Genomic DNA, 17,878 nt, shown 5'->3' on the forward strand with positions numbered 1-17,878 from the left:
AATATAAATTTTATATTCTCTATTGTGAAACATACATTTTAGGAAAATATTCACTGAAGAGAAACATGTGTAATAATTTATACATATTTACCCTTCTTATATTTTTAACTGAGACTTTGGTTTAGGAATAAATTGTATTGTTTATCACACATAGTATACTTTTCATGCATAATATGCAATTGTATTGCTTATCACACATAATAGACTTATTACTTCTTTGTTTTCTAGGCCCAGACACCTTACTTGTGCAGCCTGTTATTGGATGCTGTCAGTACTGTTTATCATTCTGATAAAGCTAATTATTTTATTTTGGAAAGTCAGCATACTCTTTCTCAGTTCTCAGAGAAGATCCATGCTAAACCTCCAGAAATTCAGGTATGTTTTAACATATTTTATAGGTACATTAAGCTTTAAAAAAGTTTATAGTACAGAGCTTATGTTTTTTTATGAAGAATTTTGAGCGTAAAAGGCATAATTTTATTTTTTTCGTGAAAATGGAACTAATGAAAAAAACAAGCAATAAATATTTAGTGAATCTAAGCAATTTCTAATTTTGAAAATTTTGCCTTCGTATGACATCCAGGGTGTTCCTTAAACCTGAACTTTTTGTAAAAAATCTTATAAAATCGTGAAATAATAATCATGTGGTGTTTACAACGAAAGAGATCAGATGCGAGCATTTGGGGGATGGAGTATAAAATACATTTTAATTCAGACTTTCACCAGTAAATGGCTATTTCATTACAATAATAATTAAATAAGAAAAAGTTATGCTGCACTTATTTATTTACATTTGCAAGCTGATAAGAAAGGTCTACTAATAATGTGTGAATCCATCATCAGCTTTCTTGTTTACTTCCTTACTATGTAGTAAAACTAATTTGAATTATTACTATCCTGTAATATAGGTTGTGATACATAATTTAATACATGAAATTACTAGCAAGAATGTATGTGTTCCACAAGAAACATATTTTATCTGGCTGCAATGGACTACATAAAATTCTATTCCAGAATTGTATATATTTAAGTGCATGTAAAATTTATTTAATAATTTTTTTATATATGTTTAATTTCTTTAATAGGAAAAATTCTTCAAGTTACTAGAATTTGTAATTTTTGACTTGAATTTTGTGCCTTGTAAAGAATTTATCAGTTTAAGCATTCTTCTGAAAACACAAAAGTAAGTAATATTATTTCTGTAAGTTTTTTATTTACTCTCTGAAAAATATTTCCTACAGTTCTGTTTAGCAATAGCTGATTCCTGACAATTTGCACTTGGCTTAAATTCTGTAATTACCTAATAAAGCAATACTTATTTAAAGCATAATTCCATTTCACTTCTTTAAAGGAGACTGATATATAAAATGGCATTATTTTGTTTCTTTAGTAACTTTAAGTCATGCTCGTCATGCCTCAAACTTTCCTGAAAATAAGGATTAAAACAGTCATTGTTAGTCATGATGAAAATGAATTGCTTTAGAGTGAATATTTTTTAATTTATTATTATTTAATTTATTTTTAATTTATTATAGGTAATGGGAGATTTTTGAAAATATGGTAAAACCTTGATTATCTGAATTGTGTGAAAGTAGGATGGATTCAAATAATTCATTTTTATTTTTTTAAGTTATAATTTTTAATAAATCTTTTTATTTGAGTTTTGACTATTTTATTTCAAGATTAAGTTAAATGTTTCTGATAAACTAACATAAATGTAAAGCTCATAATATTAGCCTACTCAATGATCATCTCACATTTTGATTCTACTTTTTTCCCTCTTTTAAAATGGTGATTTTTTTTACCTGCATTAAATTGAAAGCTTGTTTATCCCATTATCAGAAATAAAATTATTAATAATAATAATAATAATTCAGGCAGAAGGATTGAAGCAGAATGGGAAAAAAATGAAATAAAGACAAAAGCAAGATTAGATAGGTTAATATAGAAGACTGTTTAGATGAAGAGAAACACACCAGTGTGACAATTAAAATCCAATAACAACCTTGTATTTAGCGTACATATGTTAAAACACTCAATCGATCTTGAGGGCAATTAAATGTTCCTCCTCATCGGGAGAACGAAATTACTAGAAAGGGAAAAAAAAAAGAAAAATAAAGCATTGGCAAAGGAGTCTCAGAAACACGTGGTCATTACTAGCACATACGTGGTCGTAACCGAATTTTGAATCAGATTTACACCTTCACGCACCAAGACTGAACCTCAAATCAGAGGTTCAGTCTTGGTGTGTGAAGGTGCAGTTGCCCCTCGCTACCTATTTTTTGACTTCTTTGATTTGTTTGCATTTTAGTCTATGTGTTATAGGTTTGATCGGATAGCCTGGCTCAGTAAAAGTAGGCGGCCAGTGTAAATCTGATTCAAAATCCGGTTATGACCACGTGTGTGCTGATAACGACCACGTGTTTCTGAGACTCCTTTGCCAATGCTTTATTTTTCTTTTTTTCTCCCTTTCTAGTAATTTTGTTCTCCTGATCAGGAGGAACATTTAATTGCCCTCAAGATTGATTGAGTATTTTAACATATGTACGCTAAATACAAGGTTGTTATTGCGATTTTAATGCTTAGATATTAAAAACTGAATTATTGAGTGTTAAGAGAAAAGTAATCCTGAGTTGTTATTAAAATTATTTTCTATATCCTATTTCTAGACGTTTTTGTATCTGAAATCTGCATCAGCATCTGCTTTAGTGTTTAGTGAATTTGGAGATTGTTATTTTAGCTAGTTGATGCCCAAGTAGTTAAAAGTCCTATTGTATTTATCATTCATTTTTTATGTTTGTATATGTATATTTCAGTGTGTATGCTTGTATACATTTATTTAAATTTTATTTACTTCTATTTCAGTACTTATATTTATTAAAACCAAAGCCATAGTCACTTCACATTTTAACCTGTAAGAGTTGGTCAGATCTCAAAATGCACAAAAACTTAGTAGTACTTAAAAATTTAATGAAGAATCTAGGTGAATTATATGTGTAAAATATTCCAATTAGTAATCTAAAATTTGAATATTTATCCAAATCACCAAAAGGATAGAGAAATAATTTGCTAATACTTGTTTTTAATGATTGTTAACCATTTTGGGCTTTGGTCAGTGAGTGACTGAGAACAAAAATTAAGCATGTTTATTTCTTTATGGAATTAGTAACTGAAATAATTTTATGTTTGCTATTTATTATAATAACATCTGATATTTGTAGGTTGAAAAAATACACTACATTAAATATCTAATTAAATATTTAAAAGTGTTTATAAATAATAATGATTTCAAAAGTAACAGTGTTCGACTGTAAAGACACATTTTTCAAGTTTTGTTCTAATAATTCAAAAAAAAAATTCCAGCATTTAATAAATAAATGCGTTCTTTCATCAGTAAAAGTTCGAAAACTTATTAATATAACTTATTCTACTTAATTGATAAATTGTATAAAATATTCTAAACATTCTTCAACATATAATACAAGGTAGTAGTAAATTATTGTATGTTTTAGGCTTTGGCTGGTTGATCAAAACAGAAAGCGGCCAATCAGTCACAAAGTAATGTGGGCACAGTATATCCAGTAATTAGTTTCCTTTATATTCTAAATATTTAGGAATTTGGGGGCATGTTTTTTATCTTGATTGCATTTGAATTTCATTATTTTTAACTTGTTCCTAAATTATTTTTTTTAATTATATTCTTAATTAATTTTATTTTATTACTCATTATATAGCTCTACAACATGTAGCATATTGTGTCTGAAGAGTTTGTTGAATATTCTACATTCCAATTCTATATTTAAAGATGTGTACAGAGAAGTTGGTCTTTTAGAAGTTCTAGTTACTTGTCTTCATAGGTATGCTGCTATTTTAAAGGAAGCATTCCCTGATGTATCAGATGAAAAGCCAGGTATTGTTAAGTTCTGTAGCATTATAATTTATTTAGTTATTAGATATTCAAAATCACAAATTAAGTTTTGTGTTTGTTTTACTGCTTCTTAATGTAAATATTGTGTTTTATTAATAATAGTGATAATTTTGTATAATAATTCTGTTTAGTAAAGTTTACATATTCTCTTTTTGGCGGGAACTAAAAAGTCCACATTTCAATTTCATATGGTCTTGTAGTAGATTCCATTTCATATGGTCTTGTTTTAACAAGAAGAAATAGGACCATTTTATGCATTCTTGTGTTAAGAAGTATGAGATTTTTCTCCTGCCTTCTTAGCATGCCTTCATGGTGTGGTAGTCTGTACGCTGGGTGCGTATTCCAGAGGTCCATGGTTCGATTTCCGGCAAAGACGTTGCTCATTTTTCACCTTGCCTGCTTCCAAAAAAAACCTTAATGTGTCTACAGTGGCACACGAACTACAAAAGTGGTGGATGAGGATTCTCCATGCCCAGGATTTGGCGATTCGGTTCCCTAAATACCCCAGTTGCCATTTAAAAGGAGAAGTATCTAAGGTATTTCTCACGCCTTCTTAGCATGCCTTCATGGTGTGGTGGTCTGCACGCTCAGCGCGTAATTGAGAGTTCTGCGGTTCAGTTCCCGGCGAAGGCGTTGCTCATTTTTCACATCTCCTGCTTCAAATTAACTTAATGTCTCTACAAAGTACGGTTACAATAAAGACTGTTTAAAACCAGTTATCTCCTTATCTGGCCATATTTTCATCAAAAATTTGTTATGCATATAAAATTTTTATTTTCTTTGTGAAAATGTTTTTCAACTGTCGAAAAAATATTGTTCAAAAGCAGAGAAAGTATCTTATGAACTTTTGTCATCACCTTCAAATGTATATATATGCTTGTCCCGTATTCTACCTGAGCTATATGTTTACGTACAAAATTTTCCTAATCTAAAAATGTAATGAAAAAATTAAATTTCCTGATTTTAATTATGCTTCAACATTTCATATATGTCGGAAAAATTTTATTGTTAATGTATGTAGCAATTTCTGTCTTGCTTTGTACTATTTTCATATGAATCTGATATCCTTTTTAGATGTACTACGCCGAATTTTCAATTATTCAAAATGTTTCGTGCACCTTTCTGTTTTGACATGTTGAACTTAATGTGAATTTTTAGTTATGTGTTGAACTTTTATGACATATTGAACGTTTTCCATACTGATCTGTAAAAAGTTAAGAAATCCATAAAGATATAAAATATAAAACCTTTAATCAATAACTTCAATATAATCTTAATAATCTTGTTTAATAATTATAAGAAAAATTTAAATAATATGTAATATAATAAGTAATAGCCAATAGGCTACTAACAATCTGCACTAAATCTTAATTAAATTTTAAAAATGTTTATTATTGATTGTGAATTTTCAATTATGTATATATTTTCAGACTTTTAACCATCATAAAGCTAATTTCTTGACTTAAATATGAACAATAGCTAACTATGTAACAGTATCATTAAAAACTAACTTTAGAGAACTTATTCTTCTCATAAGCACTTACCTTACTTGCTTGTGTTACATTTTTAGCCTAAAAATTTAAGAACATAATGTTTTTCCAGAAAAATGAGAATGCTCAGTTCAAGAGTAGATTACGTATTTAGAAGCTCATAATATTGTAAGTATTTAATTTTCACAAAATAATGAGACCAATGTTGTTCTTAAACATGAGGTGTTCACTTTCAATTGCAATAGCTGAAAACATAAATGAGTTTAGTGTAAAGGTGTTGGATTCATTTTTTTTTTTTTTTTTTTTTTTTTTTTTAAGGAGGGTCTGAAAACTTTTACAATTAAAAGCAATTTTGAAGACTATCATATTCTGTTTTTTCTCTCCAACTGTTATTTTATAAGAGCTTTATCTGTGTATCATTACTATTTTAGATCCCTCCCCCCCCCCCAAGATGAGGCATGATTTTTTTTTTTTTTTTTTTTTTTTTTTTTCCTCCTTTTTGGATATGTCCGTAACAAAAGTTTAACAAACATGAAGTTCTTAAAATCTACAATTGTTAATTGAATCTGTTTTTCATCTTGTAGAAATTAGCATCTAATCTGCTGTATTAAAGTGTTAAATTATCATGTTCTTTTAAATAAGCATGAATGCTGGGACCTGCCAAAATATTTATTGCCTTATTGTAAAAATATAAACATCATTCTTTGACACAGCAAAGTTATACAGTATATCCTTCATCAGATACCATCATAAAGATACTGAGTGAATATATTTTTGGCATTGGAATCATAGCCAATAATTATGACTACCTAAATTTCCAGATCTTACCAGTATAGACTACTATTTGGGAGACACTTAAATCAAACTTTGTAATACATAAAAATACTTCCACCTTGGAAGAGTTGAAAATGAATATCACTGCTGTCATCCAGAGTATATTAAACTTTGTAAGATTGATAGGCATATATTAAAATTTGTTGGCACACATATTGAAAAGAGGGATATATCATATGCAGTAGGTAAGATATGTCTCTTATATGTTTATAGTTACTATGTGATTGGTCCACCTTTTGATTTGAACACATGGTGTATTTCAAATAGTGTATTAAATTTTGTGTAGTCATGCTTTTGTCCTTGGTGTTATTCTGTCTGCAAAAATGTTTACGAAGATTATTTAAAATTACTACGACAAGAACCTTAAAGTAATCAGTTTTAAAGCTAGTACATATTTCTAAATATTTGCTATGGGCGATCCATGGGTCCAAAACAAGAATTAAAATTGCCTCCAAAAATGCAAAAATTGGCTGCTAGTGCTTTAAATAACACACAATGAATTTTAATGAGATATTTTGAAATTTGTACAGTGTTCATTGCTGTTTATTATTTAAATGATGCTGAAATTCAAGTACTAATATGCCATCTACCTTTTTCCAGCTAATTGTGAAATACCTGAAGATCAGTTAACCTTAGGATCATTAGTAATGGAGGCCTTAACAGCTTTGCTGAATTCTAATTCCAATAATGCTAGTAAGAATGAATTATTCTGATATTTTTGTCCTTTAGGCTTGTTTATATGTTCTCACATTAGACTATGTCTCTTTGAATCATTTGTAATTATTATATTACATATTAATTCTTTTCTATCCTATTTTTATGTTAGTGTTGTAATGTAAACAGCAGTTAAATTTACACCATATCCAGATGTATTATTGTGAGGTAGCGGAAACATATTGCATTAAAATACAGTTTCTGTTTCTTTGTGTTTAAATTGTAATTGCATGTGCTACTGTTTAAGTCTGTAACTTTTTCTCATAAGATCTTATATTTTTAATTTATAGCACAGTATAGCTATAAGTAACAGCTAAAATCATAATTATAGTTTTAAATTTATGGAAAGTTTAAAAGTATTATAATGTAATTTTTATATACTGCAAAAATATATTGCTGCGGATAGAAGTTGAAAATTTGCATAAAACTCAGTTATTTTAGAATTTTAATAGCCACTCTGAAAAGAAAAAAAATATATATATATATGCACTGAGAAAGAATTGAGTCACAGTAACCAAGCTCAGCAATAGTATAGTGCAGGGGTTCTCAACCATGGCACATGTACCACTGGTGGTACGCAAAGAAGCAAAGTATTTTTAATTATTAAATTCAAAAATTAAAACCCCAACATCCTGATTTAGTCTTCTCTCCACACTCATAAATTTAAGCTATCCGAGCTTTGTTCAAGAGTGGTGGTGGTAGTAGTACTAAAGGTTTTTAGTTTTTGTTTAGGTGGTATGAGTTAGTCAAAAGATTGAGAACGCTGGTATAGTGTTCAAGTAGGTAAACAAATTATCAAAAACCAGGGTGAAAAAAGCATTTACTTATGAGTAGCAATACAAAGAATATGAAAATCAGTAGGTGGTAAAGCCACCCTTGGCAGCTATACAAATCGATACTGGGTTGGGCATGGAATCTATTAAGTTGCCAAGTTGCCAATGTCTCTCTGTGATAGATTGTGCCACAAATGGAGAAACTGCTTAATGAGTTGGGATGGATTTGCACACGGCTGAATTTGTCTGCCCAACATGTCCCAAACTTATTTGATAGGCGAAAGGTATGGAGACCTAGCAGGCCAGTCATTGTTAGGAAAGTCGTGCTGTATGTGGCCAAGCATTATCCTGCTGGAAAGCAGAACCTGAACATAATTCTTTGACTTACTTCAAGAATTTTCTTTTGATATCTTCAGCTATCTCTGCATTACAGCTCTTTTGCAAATATAACTTTGGAAAGAGTGTGAAAGGGTAGGTGAAATCTATTGAGTCAAAAATTCTCAGTACAATTCATAATATGTTTCGTCTTGTCACTGAGAGATCAATCAAGTCGACACTAGGGATGTCACAAAACAATGAATCTTCATATTTATCCGACAGAAGACCAAGTTCACTCCCACCCTCTTAAGTCAGAGTTAACACTTACCATTGACTGAGTTGATTTTGCAATAAAGTAATCTGCTTTTTTATTCGAATTCTTTAAAGAGACACAGTTGTTGGCACAGAAGGAATTTTTCAATTTTGTTGCCACTTCGTTAGAAGAAGCTTCACATTGGTCTAAATGAGAGTTGATCACTGCTCTTAAAAAAAACGGACTGCATTTTAGTCCAGAGACTATTCTGCGATGGCGAAATTTTCTTATTTCCTTTTGTTCGGAGTTTTTACACCACAGGAATCAGGAAATCACAATCACTTCTGAACAGATATTTGAAGAAAAGCTCTTCTAATATCTGAAATAATCCCTATTTTTCCTTGTATAAAATCGAGAAGCAACCTAGGTACCAATTCAATTAAATTTTGACCTTTTGAAAGTCATTAAGCAACAAGAAATCCAGAAATCCTTTTGCTTGCATGAAGTGTCAAATACAGGTCTTACTGCTATTGTACAGTTATGTTTGAAGACCAGTCTGTGGAGGAAGGTAATGATTGTTAACTTGTTGCTCTTCTTCTGGTACTTCTTTTATTACTCCCGTTTCAAGCCATTCTTTGCACACAGCATTGTATATTTCAAATTTATCTTTCAGCAGGACCTTCTTTATCAGAGAAATCGATTGTTTTACAGCAACTTCTTTGTTGCTTGGTAAAGCTTCTTGTTAATCCAAGAAAAACTGACTTCATATCGATCGTCCACCCTTTTCAGAGTCTTGTGAAAGTGATCCCACACTTCTTCTAACTCTGAATCAGTTTTACTTTCTCTAGCACCTGCAGCTGCTTCAACAATTCCAAATGACACCCCAATGTCTTTTCAAGTATGTCAAATATTGTTCCTTTGTCTTGCATTGCGTTTCCTCGTGTCCAGTTTTCAGGCAGAATAAGCAACCCTTCTTCTTCTTAATTTCATCATTCTTTTAACTCGGAGTCATATTCTGAGCAACAAAGCAATTTTGGCTTCATGATTTTTCTCACAAAATGTGCAAGAATTGTTTTCACTATAATTGATTGCTTTATTATGGCCTGAAAATAAATCATTCGCTGTGTAGGCACGAAATGTTCTCCCTGGTACCTTTTATCTCTTCTACTTTCTTTCTTTGCACCTGAATCAATCAATTTAAATCCAACTTTCACCAAAGAAATTCTCTGCTCTCCTACCATGTCATACTTTAAAAAAACAATAATTCTTTTGATTTCTCAGAATGAGAATTTGCTGCTGTAATTATTAACGCATGACTTCTAAGCCAAACTCGTAAAATTTCCTCGAGACTGCAGGATTCAATGTTCGGAAGCATCATTGTGGCGTATTTGTCGCTTGTCATACCTATCGACTTCAAAAAATGTAAATATGATCTTAACTTGTCATACAATTCTGGTGTACCTTAATTTTCCTTTTTGTGAGTAACATTTTTAATAATCAGATCTAATAATTTCTGAATATAGAATTCCACTAACAATTCTTCCCTGCCGAACCTCTATCTTAAGCTTTCTATAAACCTTTTCATATTTTTTTGGAAGCTACAGGGAAGCTATTCACAATATCTCATTCAAGCAAAAATGGTAACCAATCTTTAATGTCACCACGGATATGTCTTAACTCTATTTTGAGTAATTTCAGTTTCCGTTTATTCAAATTTGATAGCCCGCTGCCAATGGATTGTGTCATTGGCAATAAATAGGAAAAGGAAAAGGAAAATAAATTCCGAGTGGAAAAGGAAAATAAATTCCAAGTGGAAAAGGAATTTTCGTATTAAATCTAACTTCTCTTTGTACTCTCTTTGTACTCTTTGCCCATACACTTTCAAACTGATTATTTGAAGAAATTTCTGAATTTTATATTTGAATATCAAATGTGTGAAGTTCAACAGATTAAACATTCTAAAATAGCAAGTTTCTTTTTCACTGATTTACATCAGAATTTTTTTTTAATTTCTGCAAAATTGCATTAATTGTTTTCATAAAAGATTCTATGACAGGTTTTTTGTTTCTCAACTAATGATTCCATTTCAATAAAAATAAATTCAATAAAACCAATAAAATTCTGGCCTTGACTTCTTTGTCAGTCACATCCGTTGTCGGCTGTTGTTTAAGATTTGCGAGAACTAACTGTTCTCATTTCTTGCTAAACTTAGAATAAAATAATTTTATATATAATATTCAAATGCATCATGTTTATTTCCAAATTCATAGAACAATATTAAGCTAGAACCAAAATCAGAAGACTGCCACTCTTACAATGTCAAACTAGGAATGAAAGATGACAACTGAGAGTTGGTTATTTTAGAAGTCAAACAACAAAAATCAATGGTTATATTTGCAAATTTTGCAGAACTACTTTCGATGATTGAACTACCGAACCATCTTCCTCAGCTGTCAAAGCGCAAATATACTTTTGGCAACTAGTCCTGGAGAATTTGCAAATATAACACTGATTTTTGTTGTTTGGCATGTAAGTTTAACCTAAACTGAGACTTCGTTCTAACACTGCGAGTTGTCAAATGATGTTCGCGTAACTGTTGGTGTGGATGTGGCAACTTTTCTAATTACCTATCATCTCACATATTGGTAGCCCAGGAAAGTCCTGAGCCACTTCGGTGACCGACTATGCTGACATTGCTTCAACCAATATGCCAGCTAATCCACCTGTTTGGCCAATCAACCTCTTTTAGCCCTATTATGCAATCCCTGTCAAAGTCTGACAACTATTCATAATGCTGTCGAGTATGTCTTAAAGGCATCTTTCATTACAGTGTCATGTATCCAAGCCATCAGTATGTTTGTAGATGGTCATCACTTATCATATTGTCCTTTTTCGATTCTGCCAGCTATGTTTTTTCAATTCTGCCAGTTGAGTCATGGTCTGTATTAATGTGATAATTCATAATGTATGTGTCTTATCAACTTCAGTATTAAACATCACTTTTTTCGCACCTATGCCACTTAAAATTAAAAAATTCAATAGCAAAATCACAAAATATTATCTCTATAATTCCCAATAAAAGTGTTAAAGAAGGTTATCATCCTTTTTTTCATTGTTATTTACAGCAAAATTTCATTAAAAATATGGGATCAGACTTCCCATTTTAATGGAGACTCTCTCGAGGATGTAGAAGAGAAATAAGATGTAGTTTTATTTCATTTAAATTATTTGCAAATAAATTTCGTGAATTTTTTAAAATTAGAATAAAATCTTAAACATCCAGAATGATTAATTCCATAAAAGTATAGACATTTACATTTTTGATAGTTTATTTTTTATGATACTTTTTATTTATTGTAGCTTATAACCTTAATACTTTTTACATATAAATAAATTATTTTTGTTATTATCTTTAGTCACTTATCTTTTTTCAGTCCATTGCTTATTATTGATTGCTGTTTAACAAAATGTCTTATTAAGTAGAAAATCAGAATGTCATCTTTTGTAGAGCAGTTTCATGTTGCTTCTGTTTTATGAACAATACAATATTTTTTATGTATTTCATTTGAAAGAAACCTGTTTTTTTTATTTTATTTTATTATTATTATTATTATTACTACTTTCATTAGGTGTATTCAGAGAAAGTGGTGGTGCTCGTTGTGCTCATAATATGGTTCCTTATCATATATGTCGTCAAGCTGCACTAGGCATTGTCCAACAACTTGTGTTGAGTGTTGGTGGAGATGACGATATGGGAACTTTGTTAGGATTAATGCATACGGCACCAGTTTTAGCCCTTGATTTAAAAACTCATATTTTAAAGGTATATGCATGTTTTATTGTGTGTCTACAAATGACACATTTTATTTTTCTGCTTTCTATAAAACATCTGTTAGTTTTTCAAAGTAAATTAGAAACTGGATAAAATAAAATATACAAAAATTAATTGCTTTTTTTTTTTTTTTTTATTGTGATGTATTGAAATATTTTGTGGTTAGTGAAGGGATATTTAAGATAAAATATATATATATATATATTTTTTAAGTAACAAGATTTCAGCAAATTTTTTTGAATCTGTATTATTAAATGTTTAAATATAAAAATGTTATCCAAAATTTAATATAAGTTATTTTAAAAAAGTAAGAAGAATGGAAAATTTTACTTTTTACGTTTTAAAGTTATTGATTATGTTGCAAATAAATTAGATATTTTAAACTTTCTAATTGAGCATGCTAAGAAATGTGGAATACCTTTTATATTCTTTTTTTTTCCCCTGTGTAGTCTCTAACTTAAACAAGTTTCTTTTTAAATAGAGACTTGTTTTGCAAGCTATGTTATCAATGCAGTATTCTGATTTGCTAATACAAACTTGTATTTTATTTACGTTAGAAGATATTGTCATATATTGTTAAAAAAATAAGATTCAGGTTCCTTTCATAAAGATGATGAAGATATTTTTAACCTGAAAAATTGTATACATGTACATATATCTTCTTTAAGAAGACAAATTCATATCATACTGTCTATTGAAATATATAAAATTCCTTTTGTAAGTTAATTTGATTTTAAAATTGAATTTAGAGTAGAATTGCCATTATAAAGCAATTTGTTCAAAAGCTATTTGTATGTTAATTCTGTTCTAAAATAGAACTTTACTCAAGTTCCAAATTTTTACTAGTTATACAGTAGAGAACTAAGTATTCTTAAATTACTGATGTCTAAATTTTCCATTTTAATGGTTTGTGGCTTCGATTTGACTTTTAATATAGCATCAAACTTTATAAGAATGCATAACTAAATGTAGTTACATGTTTTATGTCATATGCATTTGTGTATATTATTTATATATAAATGTAATTTGAATTGCATTTAAATTTGTAGTCCCTTCTCTTTGTCTTGCGAGAGAGTCATAGAACTCGAACGGTTTTTAGAAAAGTTGGGGGCTTTGTTTATGTGATGTCTGTCCTAGTTTCAATGGAAGGTTGTCTTGCAGAGCCACCTAAGCCACCCTGGAATACAGGTATTTATATTTTCAAAAATATTTCATTGTATTTGTGTATTTTTCTTATTTTGCCAAAGGGAAATTAGATTTTAACCATTTTATTAACAAGAGAGATATTATATATTACATCATGAATGCTAATTTTAACAAAAAAATAACTGTATTGTCATTTTCCAAAACGATAGATATAATATAAGATTTATTTATGAAAATTCTTAGAATTATCATACAGTCACTCAGTGTGGGAAAGCAGTTTTAAATTCTTCTGTCAGATGAAACATGTTTAGCCAAAACCAAAGCCACCCAGAACTGTTTTAATAAGAAACATTATGCATTGGGGGTGGTAGCCAGGAATTGTTTAGTAATTTTTTTTGTTAAAGTTTTCAGAATAATGGAATGTAAATTTTTGCAGTATGTTGAATTTGTCTAAACATGTCTAAACATGATTTAGGAAATAATTGCATGAGGGAATTCTTTCCACATTACAAAATGCTAAAAGTCAATTTTTATATAAATGGAGCAGTTATCATCCTCGTGAATTTCTAAATAAAATTTGACCGGAAATAATCTGCTATAAAAATTTGTTCCTGTAGCAAATTATTCCCTTAATTTAAATATGATAGGATGCAAAGGAGTATTTATTTATATGAGATAAAGAAGGAAACCAAAATAAAAGCAACAATTAAAAATGAAAATTCTTATTTCACATGTCAAGAATCAGCCACTTTATTATTATGAAGAAACAGGTTTTGTCTGAATGCACATCAATACAGAGTATATAATAACTTTTCATCTTTTCCTGGTGAAATATTTAAAAGTCCTCTACAAGGGTATCCTTTCCTTAGGTTTTTTTAGCTCTAATGTGCTTTGCCAGTATCATACGATCCACTCTATTCATGGCGAAATGCCCACATATAAAATTGAATATACCAAATTTAATTGTTCCAGAATTTTTTTAGGTTTGGGTTTTATTAACATAACAGAAATTTTTTAAAAAAATCTTAGTTTTAATATAAATTCAAAAAAGAAAATAATATACATAAGGGCTTATTGTATTGAAATTTTTAAGAAATTGTAATGTCTTAAAATCAGTATAATTGTTAAGAATAAAATTTCTTGTTTTTGTATATTTTATTTGGGCATTTTTGTGTCAATAATTGTAGCCAAAAAATATTAAAATAAAAATTTTAGGTTGCTTCAATATAAATGTTTTTACTATTAAGTGTGCATAAATAATATTTAGCAACTATCAATGAATGTTTTATTTTAAAGCATCTCATAAGTGTAGTAAAATTAAGAATTTTGTGCATCAAGACGTGAAAAATCTTTAATTTTTGTATTATTTTTTAAACTTGCAAAATATAATAGCTGTGGTTGTTCTCTGAGTGCTTAGTATGTGTTTTAACTACAGTCGAATCCGGTTAATTGGACCACCGGATAATCAGACCAGCTGCTTTTTCAGAACAAATCCTAAAGAACCAAAACAAATCCTATGTACATAAGCCTAATATTATTCGCTTATATGAACCAAAATTCCATTTAATCTGACCGAAAAATATGAGAGTGAATAAGAAACAGAAGCCACAAGTCGGCCGCGTACAGCGGATGTACAGGTGGTCTGCGACGTATGGGAGGATCTGTAGTTGCGGCTTCCCAGGAAAATGCTTTATCAAAGGTCAGGAATTCCTTAAAGTGCATGACAAAAGCAAAATCGGTGGGAGGTGAACACGCACACCATTTTCTTTGACCTGCGCCTTCGAGTTTCGAGAAAAGAGCAATAGAATGTCCAGCTTCACCTGAAACGAATTCTCGCCTATCAATCATGATTAAAGTTTACGCAAGAAAGCTATCATTTCATCACATTTTTCAGGTGATTTTAGTGCCAAAGCTTTGAATGGCGAGCATTTTATCTCCCTCTTAACCTCAACACCAAGGTTTCTTCAGACCACTTTAGTCTGAACTTGTGTCTTGTCTTCCCTGCCAAAATGCCATGACAGGACTTGACTTCAGCTGAAAAAATTGGTTGCCTGGATAAGATCAAGCAACAAACACGAAACACTAGTCAGCATCAGTTGGTGAAAATAACCGGATTGGAAAAGACAATTTCGCACTTGATAAAACAAGAGAATGAGCTGCGAGAAGAATGTGCACAATGTGAAGAACGAGAAGAAACTTCCTAAAAACGGAAGCGTCAAGGCAAGAATCTAGATGTCGATGAGGCCCTTAATGAATGGCCCATTGCTACTGGACAATCTGTGCAAGTAAGCAGCCCAATGTTAAAATGCAAAGCAGAACTAGCTAAAAAGCTGGGCCACGATAACTTTAAAACTACAAACCTTTTTTTTTTTTTTTTTTTTTTTTTTTTTTGTCTTGATGGAAATCTAGACATGTCATAAAATTCAAGAAAGCATATGGCGAGAAAGAAAGTGCTGATAGTGCAAATGCTGAAGAATGGAAATCAACAAAACTGCCCGAGCTTTTTGAAAATTACATATCAGGAACGAACAAGAGGAAGCTCTTGGTTATAGGAAAAAGCACTAAACCTCTCTGCTTTAAAGGACTTAGGATGGAGAGTTTACCAGTTGTGTATTGTGTGAACAGAAATGCATGGATAACGTCTGAACTTTTTAAGGAATGGCTGAAGGATTGAAACAGAGAACTACAATGCCAGTCGAAAAAAGTGCTGCTTCTTCTTGACAATTGTTGCTTGATGAACGTCCAACTGGAATTTCTACCTCCCAGGGCCACAACTTTGGTCCAGCTAATGGACATGGGCATCATAAAAAATTTGAAGACCCTTTATCGTGCAAAGTTGGTTAATTACATCCTTAAAGCATTTGAAGAAAGTTTGCTCACCTCATCATCAAAAGCCAGTGAAGTCAGTGCAAATTTCAGCATCTTACAAGCAGTTACATTTGTGGCCGACAGCTAGCGAAAAGTGAGCAGTGAGACAATTCAGAACTGTTTTTCTCAGTATGGCTTTAAGCACTTGGTTTTGGAGATGGATGTGGACATGCTCATTGAAAGTGAAAATGATGATTTACATGTGGAACTTCAACAGGTACAAAATTGCGAAGAATTTTTATCCATTGACAATGAGCTTCAATGCTACGATGAAAATGAAGACTACAACACTGCAATCGTTGCTCGAGTTGCAGCAAAACACACGACAGCATCAGAAAACCAAGGAAATGATGATAATGATGCCGCTAATAATTTGGTGCAAGTGACAATACTGGATGTAAGGAAATGCATTAAAACTTTGCGTCAGTATTTCATGCAGGAGGGAAATGAAGGCAGTCCCATTGCTGCATTAGATGTTTGTGGCGATTTTGTTCATGTGCAATCATCAAGAGAATGCATCAGATCACATTGGATAAGTTCTTTAAATGTTGACTGAAACTTGGTAAGAAATTGTTTTTATTGTGCTTCGTATGTTGAGTATCATGGAGATTGTTTCTTAGAATTTGTTTCTAAATTATTTTTCTCAAGGGGAAAAAGTTTGACTGTATTTCTTGTTTGTACGTGTATGTGTACCGCACCATAAAGTTCATAATTACATTTTAGTACATGATTTACATGTACACTGCTCAAAAAAAAAATGGGACAGTGCTATATCTCCCGTTCTACGGGGGCGATTGACAAAATTCAAACTAGTTTTTTCATGTTTCGAAAGCGCGACTTAGGATATATATTAGATTTATATATAGTACTATTCTAACATAGGTATTTTGACACAAAATCGGACTTTTTCTGAAATAACATACCAATTTTTTTACATATTTCGATTCTACGACTCAAATTATGCCAGAATACCAAGTTTTGTAAAAATCGTACGATTAGTTTTTAAAATATTAGCTCTCAAAATTTTAGCTCCTCAATGTTAATTGAATTTGGCAAATATTTATTAATATCTCTTTTTTTATTAAACTTTTTTAATTTTTTCTCTCACATTTCGAAATTTTGGTTCATTCCAAATAAAATTTACCCATTTTTTGCATTTTATTTTTTAAATTTTTATTTTTAAATAATTTCTATAGATTTTTCGAAAAAAATTTTGAATTATAACCTATAAAATTTTTACCATCATCTTAAAGTAGGTGTATTTTTAAGCATATCTGCAAAAAATTAGACTTTTTTACTCAAAATTTTCTAAGATATACACGAATTTACATAATTTCGCGTTTTGAAATTTGGCACCTTTTTTTTGAGCGATAATAACGCCAAATGTGGTCTATGGATTTTTGTTACACTAATTGCCACAGCTATTTTTAACCTTAAACTTCAAGTAAAATTTTACAGAGAATTAATTATATGACATTTTTTCCCTCAATGATGCGTAATAAATATTTATTAATACTATATGAAAGGCTATTTTTTTAAATTATAGATGATATTATTCAAATTTTTAACAATTTTTTTTTAATTTCTCTTGTATCTTTTCTTTTTTTAAAAAATTTAAGAGTAAGTTTTTGTAAGAGTAAATTTTTACCTTCGGCATTTCATCGTCTGCTACTTTACTTCGTTTAAATCGAATTGTCTAAAACTGAGAATTTTCGTTTGATA

At 30.4% G+C, this 17,878-nt stretch overlaps 1 protein-coding gene across 2 annotated transcripts in view; it reads left to right on the top strand.

Moving 5' to 3' along the window:
• Positions 1–17,878, top strand: part of bchs (WD repeat and FYVE domain containing 3 bchs) — a 196,540-nt gene that overhangs the window by 26,262 nt on the left and 152,400 nt on the right. The window contains exons 9-14 of one of the 2 annotated variants that reach the window (XM_085827196.1): positions 229–375; positions 1,086–1,183; positions 3,735–3,910; positions 6,853–6,945; positions 11,940–12,133; positions 13,192–13,330. In XM_085827196.1, coding sequence (XP_085683322.1) covers positions 229–375; positions 1,086–1,183; positions 3,735–3,910; positions 6,853–6,945; positions 11,940–12,133; positions 13,192–13,330 — 847 coding nt within the window. Of the gene's footprint in view, positions 1–228; positions 376–1,085; positions 1,184–3,734; positions 3,911–6,852; positions 6,946–11,939; positions 12,134–13,191; positions 13,331–17,878 lie in introns of those variants that run through there. The other variant, XM_085827197.1, reaches the window with a different exon arrangement.

Source organism: Stegodyphus dumicola, chromosome 11 (genome assembly GCF_044657685.1).
Source record: "Stegodyphus dumicola isolate Sdum_Otavi_A_Nest chromosome 11, ASM4465768v1".
Classification (NCBI taxonomy): domain Eukaryota; kingdom Metazoa; phylum Arthropoda; class Arachnida; order Araneae; family Eresidae; genus Stegodyphus; species Stegodyphus dumicola.